Source organism: Canis aureus, chromosome 35 (genome assembly GCF_053574225.1).
Source record: "Canis aureus isolate CA01 chromosome 35, VMU_Caureus_v.1.0, whole genome shotgun sequence".
NCBI lineage: Eukaryota > Metazoa > Chordata > Mammalia > Carnivora > Canidae > Canis > Canis aureus.
This window is the reverse complement of record NC_135645.1, coordinates 23,376,719-23,394,444: the sequence shown is the minus strand read 5'-3', so window position 1 is coordinate 23,394,444 and position 17,726 is coordinate 23,376,719. Positions and strand designations below refer to the sequence as shown.

The window sequence follows — 17,726 nt, the reverse complement described above, 5'->3', positions numbered from 1 at the left end:
TTCTGTCCTGTTCCAACCTGGACTGGTTGTTTCCTATGCTTGGACTCTGCAGAATTGGCCCCCATGTTTCCCGGTTTCCCAGGTCTTGCTCATTTATTGGAACACCTCTGCCAATAAGCTTCCTGAGAAAGGGAGTTTGGGAGGTAAAACTTTTGAGATCTTGCATGTCTAAAAATGTTCTTATCTACCATCACAAATAACTGATAGTTTGGCTACAGATTTTAAGGTGGAAAAATTTCCCTTTAGAATTTTAAAGACACTGTGCCTTTGTCTTCTAGTTTCCATTGTTGCTGCTGAAAAGCCTGAAGCCAATCTGACCTTTATCTTTTCTACGAGTCTACCTTTTTTTTCCCCCTCTATCATTATTTGTAAGATTTTTTCTTTGTCCCCTGAAGATTTCATAATTTATCTTGATATACATCTACCTTCATCCACGGTTCTGGGTATTTAATGTGCCTTTTTTCACAAGGAAATTTAAATTCTGATATTCTTTCCTTAATGCACCAATGATTTCCTTCTCTCCATGTTCTGTTTGGTGTTATTTGCATATCAGAAATCATACACCAATTCTCTAGATTTCTTTACTCTCATTTCCTAACTTTTTTATAATTTTTCTGAGATTTTTATATTTGTAGATCCCTCAAAGTTGCTTTTTCTTGAAAAATTTATCATGGATGATTCCTGATACTGACTCATAATTGAGTGTTAAAAAACGGACTGGAATTTCTGTAATAAGTGGGGTGGGTATGTGGGGAGGTGTTAACCACAGGCTTTAGTCAGCACTCTCTCGAGGTCCTTTGTTACTGGGCTTCAGATTCCTCATCTGCGAGGAACCTTTCTTTCCTTTTGGGTTGAGGGTGTGGCTCCTAATATCCTGGGACTTGAGTAGGTAAAGAGAACTTGAAAGGTCTCCACACTCAATACCTAAGGTTTTACTTTTTCCTTGTTTTGGGTATAGTACATTCACCCTCACTGTACACAGTGTTCCCCAGAGCAGTCATGGTTTTCTCTCTCCCAGAAAATAGAAGACGGATCTTTGGCTGAGGGAGTGGTGGTGATTTAACTGGTTAACAACTGTCTTACAACCAGACTCACTTCTACTTTCAAAGGAGGCTGGCAACACTAATTCCTGAGGCATTTGGTAGTTCTACTATACAATTTGGACAGATTCTTAGCTTTCCCCACTGAAAGCCCAAGAATGAACCCATTCAAATCTGCTAAATTAGTTATTCCCTCTATTTATCAGGGACCAGAAAGTAGTTGCTAAGGTTTCCCCTCCTATTCTCTTTACCCTATGAGTTTTTATTTTTCAATTTTTGAAAGTTTATTTACTTTTAAGTAATCTCTACCTTCAATGTGGGTCTTGAACTCACAAACCCGAGACCACGAGTCACATGCTCTACTGACTGAGATAGCCAGATGCCCCTGAGCTTACATTTTTTTAAATGATAATTTCAGTCTTGTCCTACTAGAATAATATCAGGAAGAAGCAAAGATACATCACTGTTTTTTTGTGGGATTTTGGGGGTGGAGGGGGTCAAAGAAATGACATAATACAAATCAGAAGATGACTCTAACATTGCAATATAAGGGAGACAGAGAACACTGAGAGAATATATAAGTACTAGAATAACAATGAAGCAGTAAACTAGATTCTAGTCATCATGGAGTTAGACCATCTTCAATTAGCTTCCCAATTACTTACTGGACATTTGTAATCTCTAGCTCTTTCATGTTTCAGTGTGTGCATTATAAGAGCATATCGTCTCTGAAAAACCATTCCACATTCCCCACACTTATGGGATGCTGCTTCTTCAGGATTCTCTTTAGTATCTCTCTTTGGTTGTTTCATCTTCTTCCCTCTTTGAACTAATTTCTGGGCTACCTAATTAAGGGACAGAAAGCACATTCTAAGTAAATATATTCCTTTTAATTTTTAAAGCCACGAATCATGTTGTAATATTTCAAATTGATAATATTTTGTTAATATTGGTATTTAAAACATTAGGTTGCTTTCCTGCACCTACGGCCCTTTCCTCCTCAAATAATTTTCATGATAGATATTAAGTTTATGAATAGAATGCTTTTGACTTGAACTAAAATCACAAAGGTCACCTCTCCATCATACCTGCTGAACTGCTGATTTGGGAATGGCTTTCCGTTTCTGTAGCTTTTTCTCCATTCCTTTGTGCAGTCGGATGTATCCCCCTTCATTAACAGAACGCTGCCGAAGCCTGCTTCTGTAGGTTTCATCATCAGGGCCGAGGTCTGTCTTTGCTGCCAGTGCAACCAGATTTTCCTGGTCTTTCAAAGACTGGCCAAGGTTCTGCATATGCTCTGGAATGTCTTCAGCACAGATATTTTCAGGTGATGTGCCATTTCCCATATCATTGTTTTCTGGACAGCTACTGATTACATTCTCTTCTGAAAGTTTGGGGTGAGTATCAGAAACTGTGCTGTCTTCCCCGCTACCTAAAGTTTCTAGTTCTGTCTCACTGTTTTTTGTTGCTAAATCCACAGACTCCATTTGAGGATGGGCACCAGTTATACAGCCTGCAGGTGACACACTGGCTGGAGTCTCTGAAGAAGCCTGGGCTTCAGGGTGTTGTCCCGGCTCTCCATTCTGCTCAGCTTCTGGCAATTCTCCATTCACCAGTAGTACAATTTCACAATCCCCAAGTTCAGTAGATAATGTTGTTGTGGTTCCCTCGCTGCTAGCCGCAGGAGGTGTAGTAACTCCATTCTGCTCTGGTAAGTCCTGGGTAGATGCAACCGTTTGGACTTCACCCTTCTTATATACCGTTAACTGCTTCTCTTCCATTAGTTTATGTACACTTTCACAGATTTCTAAAACTTCCGACATGAAAAGATGACGAGCCAAGATGGCTACATCAGCCATGCTACAGAAGTCAAAACTTAGCACGGAAGTATAGGCAAATTCCAATAAAGGAAGGAAGCTTGCCTTACAAAAACCTACATGGAACAAATAAAATGAGGGTACAAAAAAGTTAAATAACTACTAAAACACCTTAGAAAAACAACTACATGATTATGACAATTTAAAATAAAATATAAAAACAAACATGACCATTTATTCTGCAATTAAACACTCTGGATTTGTTTTGTGTTCTGGTTGCTTAATAAGCCTTGACTAACTCACTTCTATGAGCCGAGTCTCTCAATACCTAAAATAGAAAATAATATCAGACTTACTACCTCAAAGAGTTGTTGTAAGGCAGTCATTTTCAAACTGTACTCCTTAGAACCCCGGGGGTTCCTCAAATTCCCCTCAAGAAACAGCTGCTGGAGAATGGAGGGTAAAAAAAGAGAGGGAGGCAGGTGAGTAGGCAGGGTTCAACCAACCTGTCCCCTAACCTCACTTCTGTTAAGTATAACTGTATATTTTAATAATAGAAGTCCATATAAAAATATGATTGTGAACAAAGTGCTAAACTACTGAAAATCTAAGGACAAGATCTAGCACAGGGGCATTAGCAAAATTTTTCTGTCAAGAATCAGATAATAATTACTGCAGGCTGTAAGGTGTATTTCAACTACTCAACTCTGCCACTGTAAAGAAAAGAGTGGCCAAAGATAGTATGTACACAAATGAGCATGGCTATGTTCCAACAGGACTTTATTTAAAAGTGAGGGAAGAGAGGATTGCCCCTTTGGGCTATAGTTTACCTATTCCTGGTCTAAGGAAGGAGATAATTACTATCCCATGAGGTATGACATACTTATTTTACGTGAGAAAATAAAAGCAGTTATTTCTAAGTTCACAATACATCACTTTCAAAAGCCATTAATAAGATCCAAAAATCAGAAGATGTAACAGTGCTAAGTCCAACTCCATCTCCACAACCAGTATGATTAAGAAGCTGTACAGCTTTCCAGAGCTTCTTTATGCAGTTAAGCAAATAATCTTATTCCCCCTTCTTACAGTAGGTAGCATATTATATACACTGCCCCGTGCCTTGCTTTTCTTATGTTATAATTTATCTTGAAGATCTTCTACCAAAACACAGAGACAAAGCAACCTTTTAAAAACTCACATTTGTTATATTTTTCAGTTTGGACTCAAGGCACATAAAACATACTCCTTTTAGATCAGCAGATAAATGATGGAGAAAAAGAAAGGAAGCCTTAAACTGTGAGGTATATTAACAGTCCAGTTGAAAACTGAGGGCACTACATATCAACATTATCAACACGGCTAATTCAGTCATCCTAGGAAAGCTGGTAATTAAATAGGCTGAAGCCATATTAATTCGGCTACAAATTATAAGATCAAGTTAAATAAGCTTGAGGTAAGTACCTCTTTCAAAATGCAAAAAACTCAAACAAAATAATGTATTTTGGCCTTCTACCTAGTACCTTTTTAACTTCTGAGTTTGAAGTCATAAGAAAAAATGCCCCATGAAAGAATTAACACTGTTCTCCAAGGAACACTTTATTTTTTAAATTTTTTTTTTTAAATTTATTTATGATAGTCACAGAGAGAGAGAGAGAGAGAGAGAAGCAGAGACACAGGCAGAGGGAGAAGCAGGCTCCATGCACCGGAGCCTGATGTGGGATTGGATCCCGGGTCTCCAGGATCGCGCCCTGGGCCAAAGGCAGGCGCCAAACCGCTGCGCCACCCAGGGATCCCTCCAAGGAACACTTTAAATATCTAAAACAATTTTTTCAAAAGCCCACATATTTACTGTACTATACAAAAACACAAAAGAAAATTTAAAAAAATCATTCATAATTCTGCCAAGAGATAAGAGGCAGAGAATTTTGGTATTTTGTTTTTACCCCTAGCCTTTTTACGTAAAGCTAAAAAGTAGTCCCCTAAAAGTGACATATTCATACTTTGCAAAAACATTTTCATCAAAACGGACAATTTTGCAAGACAAAAAAGTTCCAGAGATCCACTACACAACAATGTGAACAAAGTTACTATTGAAAAGTCATTAAGAGGATAAATTTTATAATGGGAGTTTACCAAAATTAAACACCAAAAAAAAGAAAAAACAAACCCTGACAACAATGGTTGGTTGTGGTGTTAGGGAATGTTATCAAACAGCTATGTGATCTCCAGCTAACTTGTGAAACTGAACTGAGGCACTCAAAGGCTCCTTACCACCCCCCTTCCTGTTCTTGGAATGTGGGTTCCATTTGCCTTTCTTGCTTCCAGAGGCTGCTCTAAGGACATAACCTTGAGACAGCGATGTGATACTAAGAACACCTACACAGTTGATGTTAGTAACTTGACACAGTAAAGGCCTCTTTCTAAACTTTTAAAGATTTGGTGGGCAGATGCGGAGATCCACTCATCTTCCTACTGCTCAAGACAAGCCTCGTATGGAAGTGACCTTTGCTTGTTAAAACTGCCACCTTCAAGCTGGAATGACTTGTTTCTTTGGTACAGGGGCCAATTTCAGATTATATCAGGAAACTCATGGAGAGTTACCAACCAACATATAGAAACATTATGACAGGGACTTCCACATCCAGCAGTATGGCAGACTATGATAACCTAGTTTGATCTACTCACTTAAAAAAAAAGATTAAAAATTTTAACTATTATTTTAAATATACTTGGTACCTCAGCACTGATGAAAGAGGTTAGAAATCTTTCCTGATTAGTCATGACTACAAACCAGGCCTTAATTTGGCGGGATTTTTTTGTTGAATATATAGCACTTTCGGGGCGCCTGGGTGACTCAGCGGTTTGGTGCTTGCCTTTGGCCCAGGGCATGATCCTGGAGTCCCAGGATCAAGTCCCATATCAAGCTCCCTGCGTGGAGCCTGCTTCTCCCTCTGCCTGTGTCTCTGCCTCTCTCTCTGCGTCTCTCATGAATAAATAAATAAAATCTTAAAAAGCAAAACAACAACAAAAAAAACCATATAGCACTTTGGTAGTCAAAAAATCCCCAGGCTTGGGAGGCCTGGGTTGCTCAGCAGCTGAGCAACTGCCTTCAGCTCAGGGCATGATCCCACATTGGGCACCCTGCATGGAGCCTCCTTCTCCCTCTGCCTATGTCTCTGCCTCTATGTGTGTCTCTCGAGTGCATAAATAAATAAAATCTTGGGATCCCTGGGTGGCGCAGCAGTTTAGCGCCTGCCTTTGGCCCAGGGCGCGATCCTGGAGACCCGGGATCGAATCCCACGTCAGGCTCCCAGTGCATGGAGCCTGCTTCTCCCTCTGCCTATGTCTCTGCCTCTCTCTCTCTCACTGTGTGCCTATCATAAAATAAATAAATAAATAAATAAAATAAATAAAATCTTAAAAAAAGATTTCCCACATAGTTCTAAGGAATATGAATTCAGGGACGCCTGGGTGGCTCAGCAGTTGAGCGACTGCCTTCGGCTCAGAGCGTGATCCTGGAGTCCTGGGATCAAGTCCCACATTGGGCTCCCTCTGCCTAAGTCTCTGCCTCTCTCCTTCTGTGTCTCTCATGAATAAAAAAAATCTTAAAAAAAGAAAAAAGAGTAAGAATTCATTATGGATAGAAACACACACACACACACACACGGCACCATGAACAAGAGCTAGTGGAAACAATCAGCATGAATCAAAGCCAGCAGACTTTAAGTATTGCCATGATCAGATATAGAAAGTCAAGTCAAGAGTGGCTTATCACCAGTAAAGAGCAAAGGTCATAAAAAGTAGTCCCCTAAAAGTGACAATTGAAAAAGAAGTGTATAGAACCTTTAAAAATGGAAAAGATGGGTGCCTGGCTGGCTCAGTTGGCATGCAACTCCTGATCTCACATTTTTGAGTTCAAACCCCATGTTGGGCACAGAGCTTACTTAAATAAAACAAAATTAAAAAATGGAAAAGAAATTGGAATGAAAAACTCAGTTAAGTGAATTTAACAGCAAATTAAACACCCAAAGAGTATGTAAACTAAAATTTTCCAAAATAATCTACATAAAATACAAAAGAGATATTAAGGGTCACAGAATATAAAGTGAGAATGTTTATCTAACTGGAATTTCAGAAAGGCAGAAGAGAGAAGACGAGGCAGAAACAATTTTTAAAGGCATATCGGCTAACACTTTTCTTCAACTGATTAAGGACAACAATCTCAATTGCTGGGTTCAGGAAGTTCAACAATTTCTATGCAGGCAGTTAGAAGTCAAAGATACCCCTGCTGGATTACAAACAAAATCCAGAAATAAGATGTTTAAAGAGAAACGTAAAAATAAAGAAACAAAAAGGTTGAAAATAAAAAGATGGAAAAAGATATGCTAGGCAAATAGTAATGAAAATATTGTTTACATGTCTAAAAATTATTTACGTAAGCAGCCAACATAGATTTCAAAGGTAAAAAGCATTAATAAACACAGAAGGTCATAATCTAAGGATAAAAGGGTATTTTGTCATAAATCAGTAAGTCTAAAATTATATGCATCTAATAACATGGCTACAAGATGCAGAAAAAAGAAACCCTGAAGAAACTCAATAATAGACAAATGAATCACACTAGTTAATATTCTAAAGTACCTCTGTCAGTAACCAAAAGATTAAGCACACGAAAAAATCAGTAAAGAATTAGCAAGCTATAATATATTGAACATTGCTCCTGACAAAAACACTCATATTCTATTCAAGCAAGATGAAACTTATAAAAATAGACCACATGTGGGGTTAAAAGCAATAAATCAGCACTATTTAAGGGAAACTTATAGCCTTGAATGCTCAAACCAGGAAGCTGGAAAGTTAACAAATTAAAAGCATTGTACTTAATAGTCAAAAAATGACAGTAACAGGGGCCCCTGTCTGGTTTAGACAGTAGAGCATGTGACTCTAGATCTCATTGTTTTTTTTTTTTTTTTTTTTTAAAACATTTTTTTTTTTAATTTATTTATGATAGTCATACAAGAGAGAGAGAGAGGCAGAGACACAACAGGCAGAGGGAGAAGCAGGCTCCATGCACCGGGAGCCTGATGTGGGATTCGATCCCGGGTCTCCAGGATCGCGCCCTGGGCCAAAGGCAGGCGCCAAACCGCTGCGCCACCCAGGGATCCCTAGATCTCATTGTTTTAAGTTTGAACCCCACATTGGATACAGAGTTTACTTAAAAAAAATAAATAACAGTAAAAAAAAAAGTAATGCTCAAATACAGTAAAAGGAAGATTAATGAGAAGAAATCAGTAAAAGAAAATTATAGCTTTTTAAAAAAAATAACTTGTTTTTTTTTTAAGATTGTATTTACTTTAGAGAAATAGCACGTGCAAGCAGGGGAGGGGCAGAGTGGGACAGAGAGGGACAAGTTGACTCTCCACTGGCTGAGTGTGGAGTCTCATGTAGGGCTCAATCTCATGACCCTGAGAGATCATGACCTGAGCCAAAATCAAGAGTCCTCTGCTTAACCAACTGAGCCACGAGGCGACCCAACAGGTGTCCTTTGAATGATGTGTCAAGAAAAAAAAAAAATCAGTCAAAACTCGGTAAGAGGCAAAAAAAAAAAAAAAAAAAAGGTTATCAGGTGTTAGGAACAGTGTTGAACAGGCATGATGACTACCTGCTATTGACTATATTACAATTCTGCAAAAATAACTTACAGAAAAGTGATAGAAAAAGCAAATGAAGGGTACCCGGGTGGCTCAGTATGTTGAGTGTCCAACTCTTGGTTTCGGCTCAGGTCATGATCTCAGGGTCATGAGATAGAGCTCTGTGTTGGGGTCTGTGCTCAGTGCAGATTCCGCTTGAGACTCTCTTTCTTCCTTCCTTTTCCTTCACCCCTTCCTCTGCTTGTGTTTGTTCTAAATAAATCTCAAAAAATGCAAATGAACTGTACAAGACCGAGAAGCTATTTCTATCAAAGTAGGAAAGGTAACACCAAAACTTATAGTTTAGTTCGCTGTACGGTGTCAACTAGTTCAACTATTAGTAACTTCATTTCAATATTCCTTTGACTGGAAAAATCCTTTCAAAATTCTGTTAGAAACAGTTTTAACATCTTACTGGTTCCCTCAATTATATAAAAATTTTGGACTAGATATGCATAAAAGTCAGGTTTTTAACTTTAAAAAAATTATGTTTTGGCATAGTGATAAGCAAAGGGTTTCTATAAAGTGCCAGATAAGCAAAATGTCAGGCTTTGTGGGTCACTGGTTTACGTAACAACTTTTTAATTCTGCCCTTGTAAGCTCAAAAGCAGCTACAATGAAAATGAATGGGTGTAAATAAAACTTTATTTACAAAAACAGGCAGTGGGTCAGATCTGGAAGATTTTTTTTTTTTTTAAAGATTTATTTATTTATGATAGACAGAGAGAGAGAGAGAGAGGGTCAGAAACACCGGAGGAGGGACAAGCAGGCTCCATGCCGGGAGCCCGACGCGGGACTCAATCCCCAGACTCCAGGATCGCGCCCTGGGCCAAAGGCAGGCACTACACCGCCGAGCCACCCAGGGATCCCCCAGATCTGGAAGATTTAAAAACAAAAAAGTGAGTAAACCTCTAGTAAGAAAAATTTAAGGAACACCTGGCTGGCTCAGCTGATAGAGCACATATATGACTCTTGATCTCAGGGTCTTGAGTTCAACCACATGTGGTGTATAAAAAAAAAAAAAAAAAAAAGATTTAAAAAGGAGAAAAAAGGGGGATGCTTAGCTAGGTTATTTGGTCTTTAGACTCTTGATCTGGGGGTCATGAGTTCAGGCCCCACACTGGGTGTAGAGCTTAACAGTTAAGAAAAAAGGTTAAAAGAAATGAGAAAAGGCACATATAACCAGTATCAAAAAATAAGAGATGTATCTACAGTGTCTGGAAACATTTTGAAGTAGTATGAAAAACTTTATGCCAATAAACGTGAAAACTTAGATGAAATGGGAAACTTGAATAACTCCTGATTTTGGCTCAGGTTACGATCTCCAGGTCATGAGACTGAGCCTTGCTATCTCCCTAACTCTTGAGTGTGCTTGCTCACATTTTCTCTCTCAAATACATAAATCTTTAAAAAAAGAAAGAGGGAAAAAAAAAAAAAAAAAAAAAGAAAGAGGGATCCCTGGGTGGCGCAGCGGTTTAGCGCCTGCCTTTGGCCCAGGGCGTGATCCTGGAGACCCGGGATCGAATCCCACGTCGGGCCCCTGGTGTATGGAGCCTGCTTCCCCTCTGCCTGTGTCTCTGCCTCTCTCTCTCTCTGTGTGTGACTATCATAAATAAATAAAATTAAATTAAAAAAAATAAATAAAAATAAAAAAGAAAACTTGAATAACTCTGCCATCATTAAATGTGCTAGATTAGTAGTTAAAAATCCCTTACCCCCCACCACTACAAGCCCAGGCAATTTTAGCCACCATTCTACCAAACATTCAAGAAACATATAATTCTAATCACAAAGTAACTATTTCAGTAAAAAAAAAAAAGTACTCCTGACTCTACATGCAAACAGGCTAGACAATATCAGCAAACTCAACAGCAACTTACACAACAGATGATAATATGACTGAACTAGATTTATATCAAGAATGAAAAACTGGCTTAACAGAAAATTACTGTCATTTCCCGCAGTAGAATAGTAAAAATAAAGCTAGTTTCAATAAATACAGAAAAAATATGTGGTAAGTCAGTATTGTTGGAGGAGGTCATCAAAACTTGATGTCTAGTTGACCCTTGAGTTCCAGACAACTGGAGGCCCCCCATGTCTCCCCTGTTCCTAGAATGTTTATTCCACTTGCCTTCTCTGTTCCCAGCAGCAGCCCCAAAAATATATCCTTGAGATAGAAACATGCTATTGAGGCTATCTGGACTGGGTACACGACTGAACAGAGTTAAAGCCTTTTATAAACTTTTAAGATTCTGGCACAGAGATCTACTCATCTTGCAGCTGCCCGAGACCATCCTCATGACAGCCCTTGTCTATGAAACGTGCTATCCCTCAATCTGGAGTGGCCTGCCCCTTCCTTCTGTCTCTACCTATCCTCTGTGTACAGGGGGCTAGTTTCAGATAACACTTGTGAACCTCCTTAGGGAGTTACGAACCAGCACTCATTTTAGAGAGAATATCTTTAATGTTAAAGGATACAGGGTTATCTACTTAAAACATTTACCAAATGAAAAAAAAAAAAATTTACCAAATGATATATTTTTAAAGGTAAAAAGCACTTTCTTTAGAAATGGGAATGAGATAAGTGAACCCTCAATCACTATTTTCTAGTCAACTGCTGTTTGTTTTTTTTTTTTTTTTTTTTTGAGGTCCTGAACAGCATCGTAAAGCAAGAAAAAAAAAATTCAAAATACAAGGACTGGAAAGGTAGAAACAAAAGCAACACTATTAGCAGATAATCTATTTCTTTTATATGGAAATTTCAAAGAACCTATAGATAAATGACTGAGGACTAAGGGAATTTGATTACTGTAAAAATAGACACCCAAAATAAATCCAAAATTATATAATTTTAAGAAAAAAATACAACCGTTTTAAAACATATAAAGTATTTTGGAACAATTCTACAAAAGATGTTTGAGACTGTTATGGATAAATCTCTAAAGCTTTATTAATTCAACATAATTTCTATCAAAATACACTATTTTGTGTGTATGGTGACAAGCTCCTTTTACAGTTTTTATGGAGCAAAGGGTTGTGAAACTAAGACCTAACTGAATAATAAATGTAGGAGACTTTCCCTACTAATTGAAAGGTAAGGTAACTAAGACCAAGTGAAAATAGTGTGTGGAGAGACAACCAATAGACTAGAGCAAAGACTAGAATCCGTACCAAACATGTGGAAATTCGTTAAGATGAAAACTTAAATATTAAAGAAAAATTGGAAAATTTAAAAGACAGGGGTGCCTGGGTGGCTTAGTCTGTTAAGTGTGTGCCTTCAGCTCAGGTCATGACCCACGAGTCCTGAGATGGAGCCCCGAGTTGTGCTCCCTGCTCTGCAGGGAGTCTCCTTCTCTCTCTGCTTGTGCTCTCACTTTCTCTCTCAAATAAATAAATAAAACCTTCAAAAAAAAAATCATAAAAAGACAATCCATGAACCTGTCTTTATGACTTAGTACAGAAAATTTTTTTACAAACATAAATAAAGGAAAACACTGATAATTCAACTACATTAACTAGGTAATTAAAAAATATACATTTTATCTCTCTAGATTGTACATTATTTCATATTCTTTACCTAATATTTAAACCAAATAAAAGTTGTCTGCTTTGCCTATTGGCTTACATTACACACACACACACACACACACACATTCTTAAAGATTTCATTTATTTATTCATGAGAGACACAGAGAAAGAAGCAGAGACATAGGCAAAGAGAAAAGCAGGCTCCTTGCGGGGAGCCTGATGTGGGACTTGATCCTGAGACTACGGGATCACAGAATCACGAACTGAGCCAAAAGCAGACACTCAACCACGGAGTCATCCAGGTGCCCTGGCTTACATTATACTTGCTGCACAATATATAAAAGTAAACATATAGGATGAAGAATAAATGAGGTATTTTATTAGAATATTAGGATGCTGCACTGCAGTTAATTTGGAGCAGACATTTCATTTGCTGTAAGCTGCTGAGAAACAGAGCAACATTCATACACCTGTCTTTCTGCTTCAGATGCATAAAAGAAAAAAAAATTCCAAAGCAAACTTGTATCAAAAAAGACTACATCGTGATGAGTTTTATTATTCAGATGGCCTCGTATTAGTCATATTTTCTCCTGAGTCATCAAACACAGAAAAAAGTAATTATCACTAATCTAAAATGTAATGCAATTTTATGCTGCATGAAAATTTTTGCTCACCACTGTATCCCCAAGAGCCCAGGCTAGTACCCTGCACACAGTGGATGCTTAATAAATAGGTTTTAATAACTGAACATACAGCTACTCCAAAGGAAAAATATACTTATTTGTCTTCTCAGAAGGAGTGATTTTAAAAAGTATAACGTAGGGATGTCTGGCTGGCTCCGTCAGTATAGTACACAACCATTGACCTTGGAGTCGTGAGTTTGAGCCCGGAATTGGGTGTGGAGTCTACTTTAAATAAATAAAATATTTTTTTTAAGTATAAGGTAGAAAAGGATCAGTGGTTAAACAAGTAAGTATTTATATACCTGGATAAAGTCACTTTTTTGTTTCAGAAAAGGGAAATGATATTTCACACAGTGATGTCAGTAATTCAGTAATCAAGTTATAGTAAGTTAATATTAGGAGAAAATGTATAAATAAGGTTACCTATTTTAATTCTTCCTAAATTTTCATTTGTTGACTCCTAAGCCAATATATAAGTTCTAGTGAGCCAAAAGAAAGTCAAATTATTCATTTACAATAACAATAATAAAACCAAAGAAAAAAAGCCACACCTAGAATTTTGATTATAGTACATTAACAATTTGATTAAAACTAATGAATTTTAATAATTAATCTTTAAAAATGAAAAACAAAAGACCTAGAAAAGTGTTCTATTACTACATGTTCCTCAACACAAGACACAGGAAGCCTTTTTTTTTAAAGTCAATGTTTAAATAACATATTCACTTAGTGTACTATAACACTGATGCAATTACAGGTTTCTCTCAAAATGTTTTTAGCTGTGTAAATCTCAAAAATTTTTCAATTAGCAATAATCGCACCTTGGATAAACCTCATTGGCTACAATACTGCCACTGTGCAAAGCTAAAAAAATTTTTCTACCACTACATTTGTCTCACCTAACACGTAGTCATAGAAAGTGACAGCCTTTTCCATAGCTGTACCTTCGAAACTTTGCTAAAAGGAAGGACTTTTCCAATTCAGCTTCGTCTGCTGCTATACGAAGGCTTCTACCACTGCAGCATAAATACTGACTTTCTAAGACACAAACATGTCCTTCCGGTACGTACTTGTAAAGAAAGAGTATTAGAAAATTCTTACCAGAAAGATCCACCACTGCCTCATGACTGGAAACAGCTCCTTTCTCAATAAAAAGATCTCGAAAATATTCACTATTAGCGGACAAAACAGATTTATGAGCTTTGTACTCTTCTCCCTCAATTAACAAAGTAACATCACAGAACTGGTTGGAGAGTCTCTGTTCGTTGAGCTGTTTTAAGACAGCCTGACAGTGTTTTGGAGAAGAACGTTTCACCACTCCTTTGGTGTCAACCTATCAAAATAAGTTTAAGATCAAGAGTTTTATTACATATCATTTGTATTTCTACCTTTAACAGAATTTAAAACATGATACATTATTCACTTTTAAAGATACCACTAATTAATATGAAGAAATAGCCATATATTCTTTATCGTCTATATATTTAAATAAAAAGCTAGGTCATTCTATTTTCTGTTTATTCTACTTAACCCAATGAAAAACCTGCATCTCACTTCTTGCTGTTTCTTCTTACTAGTCAGAAATCTGATGATGTATGAAAGTAATGTAGGTAAAGTAAAAACAAAGGCCTAGCCAGTTTAATTGGATCTTGTTTCACAACCTAGAGACTGCTTCCAGAAATGTATTCTGTACCTGTACCAATATACCATTTAGAAAGATAGGACGAATAATTAACAACAAATCAAGTAACATTCTGAAGAGAAGAAACAACAGGAATATTTGTGATTAATGAAAAAGCGTATTAGTATACTTTTGGTATACGTAACAACATAGTTCATTAACTGAGATGCAGACTTACTTAAATTTTTAATGTCAGTGCCAACGGGCAAGCAGTTCCAGTACTTTAAGAAAAAATTCACTAAGACTACAAATACTAATATACCAGTTACAGATTTTTTTTTTCCCCCAGTTACAGATGTTAAAGCTCAATGGAAGTTCCACTTACAAATACAAGTTCATGCTTGGATACGGGCTTCTTTTTTGCAGGCTTGGAAGCTGTAGTTGGAGGGGAAGTAAAATTGCTCAGATCATCTTCTGATTCATTACTTTCCTCTCCAGATTCAAGGTCTAGTCCCAATTCTTCTAACATTTCTGAAGTATCTGATATTGGACGGGAGCGATCTAGTTTCTCCTGGCATTTGCTACACTGTTTAATGTAATCTTTCACTTGCTTTAATATACCTACAATAAAAATAAAAATTAACACGTCAAATTTAATGCTGCTTTCATTTGAAAACTCAAAATTTACTGTTTGTTAATCTATGTACACTGATGTATGTTTGAATGCATATGCCAGACACACAAACGCCCCATAACGTAAAAGTGGTTTCTTTAGAATGTACATTTTTTTCATAGATATAAGGTTATAAATTTTTTTTTTTAAGATTTTATTTATTTATTCATGAGAGACACACTCACAGAGAGGCAGAGACACAGGCAGAGGAAGAAGCAGGCTCCCTGCAAGGAGCCCAATGTGGGACTCAATCCCGGAACTCCAGGATCACACCCTGGGCCAAAGGCAGGCCCTAAACCACTGAGCCACCCAGGGATCCCCACTGATGGTTTATTTCCATGCTTATTTTTGTTTATTCCTAGTTATTCACTTCCCCACCATATAAGATGATTATATAGCAGGGCCCTTTTCTGTGTGAGCTCCAACTCATTCATGCTATAGGAAATTATGAAAATGACAATATTACCTTCATAAACATGGTTACCTCTCCACCTTACTAACATCAGGCCGTGCAATTTGCTTTGGTCAATAGAATATAAATAAATATAATGTGTGCCATGTCTCAGAAACTTTAAGAGGCACGGTTTCCCACTGCTGCTCAGATGGCATGTTCCAGATGGATGCCATCCTTTAGAGCCTGAATTGCAGATGAAAAAAGACAAGTGGAGTCAACAGCAACCTGAACTACAACCACAACTTGTAATGAGTGTGCAAAATAAATCTCATTTTTGAAAGCTATGAGATTTTAGGGTTGTATAAAACACCACCATACACAATATAACTTTTGTTACATTGTTATACTCACAAAACCCTATTCTGAATTTCAACTTCTAGCTCAGCATGTTGGGGTAGGTGTACGGAGCAGGGAGGAAACACTTCACACACACACACGATCCTTATAAGGTAAGATCAATTATTTCCATCCTACAAATGAGGAGAATGAAGCCCTAAAAAGCAAGAAATTTGTCCAAAGTTGCATTTAGTAAATTACATAACTGGGCCTCCAGAAGCCATGTGATTTTCAGTATATTATGCTAACTTAGGAACACATCTCTCCATCACTATGACAAAATTCTCCCCTTACAATCCCCAAGTAAAATGTAAATGAAAGGCTCATTAATAAGCTAAAATGATATAGAGACAGTGAATTACTGAGAAGAATTTCAAGATTTCAAATTATACCACAGTTCCTTGAACTTTCAACCTTCAGGTAATATTCAAGCAATACTTCTCAACTGTATTGTACCATACTCACTAAAAAAAAGTATACAGTGGACTAACAAACTCAGAAAAGTATACTTTCGTTTTACACACACATAATAGATATTATCATATTCAAAGCCCTGAGAGTTCTACAGTGTTTAACAAGATTTTGTCAAATTTATTTGTTCATAGGTCCCCATTCCCCAATTGAGAACTTAGGAAATAACGGGTTAGAATTAAATAAAAAAGGTATTTACAGGGACACCTGCGTGGCTCAGTAGTTTAGCGCCTGCCTTCTGCCCAGGGCATGATCCCACAGTCCCAGAATCTGAGTCCCACATTGGGCTTCCTGCGTGGAGCCTCCTTCTCCCTCTGCTTGTGTCTCTGCCTGTCTCTCTTATGAATAAATAATAAAAATCACATAAAAAAAAGACTTTTACACGTGCATATTTAGAGAACAATATATATTTTAATGTCTGAAAATGCTAAAGTCAATAAAAAGTCTGTATCTGTATGAGGTATATAGTTTGCATATTAAAAAAATGATGAAAAGGCTGAAGAAATATTTAATTTTTACATACAATTAAGAGTAAATGGAGAGGAGCCTGACTGGTTCAGTTGGTAGAGCATGTGACTCTTGATCTCAGAGTTGTGGACTCAAACCCCACATTGTGCATAAAGCTTACTTAAAATAAAAAGAAAAACATGTTCATTCTATTTGTTTAAAAAATAAGAGTAAAAGGATTGAAGTGGTGAAAAATTTCTGAAGATGAACAGTGATGGTTGCACAACAATGTGAATGTACTTAATGCCACTGAACTGTACACTTAAAATGGCTAAAATGGTAAATTTTGTTATATTTTACAATAGAGAAAAGTAAATGAGTGCAAACTTCCAATTATAAATAAGTCATGGGGATGAAAGTATAGCATAGGGGATAACATGGTAATAACTTTCTATGGTGATATACAGTCCCTAAACTTATCATGGTGAGCATTTTATAATGTATATAATTGTTGAATCCCTATGTTGTACACCTGAAAATAATGATACTGTATGTCTACTATATTTCGATAAAAAGAGTAAATATGTGTATGAATAGGAAACACATAAACGAATACATATTTTAAGATTTTATTTATTTGAGGGCAGTCCGGGTGGCTCAGTGGTTTAGCGTGGCCCTCGGCCTGGGGTGTGATCCTAGAGAGACCCAGGATCGAGTCCCACATCAGGCTCCCTGCATGGAGCCTGCTTCTCCCTCTGCCTGTGTCTCTGCCTCTCTCTGTGTTTCATGAATGGATGAATAAAATCTTTAAAAAAAAAAAAAAAAGATTTTATTTGAGAGAGAGAGAGAGAGAAAGAGTGCATGCAGGGCATAGGGCTAAGGTGGAGGTAGAGGGACAAGCAGACTCAGCGTTGAGCAAAAAGCCTGATGCAGGGCTCGATCCACCAGCCTAAGATTGTGACCTGA

General features: G+C 37.3%; 1 protein-coding gene and 1 non-coding gene across 3 annotated transcripts in view; both read right to left on the bottom strand.

Moving 5' to 3' along the window:
- The window catches only part of ZBTB11 (zinc finger and BTB domain containing 11), a 32,872-nt gene that overhangs the window by 9,363 nt on the left and 5,783 nt on the right, over positions 1-17,726 (bottom strand). For both annotated transcript variants that reach the window (XM_077884034.1, XM_077884035.1), the window contains exons 2-5: positions 14,765-15,000; positions 13,860-14,091; positions 2,129-2,973; positions 1,706-1,885 (exon numbers count right to left, since the gene is read on the bottom strand). In XM_077884034.1, the coding sequence (XP_077740160.1) occupies positions 1,706-1,885; positions 2,129-2,973; positions 13,860-14,091; positions 14,765-15,000 (1,493 nt within the window). The remainder of the gene's footprint in view (positions 1-1,705; positions 1,886-2,128; positions 2,974-13,859; positions 14,092-14,764; positions 15,001-17,726) is intronic.
- Positions 13,487-13,624, bottom strand: LOC144305638 (U4 spliceosomal RNA). Its single transcript, XR_013372656.1, has one exon. It is a non-coding gene; the product is annotated as a U4 spliceosomal RNA (small nuclear RNA).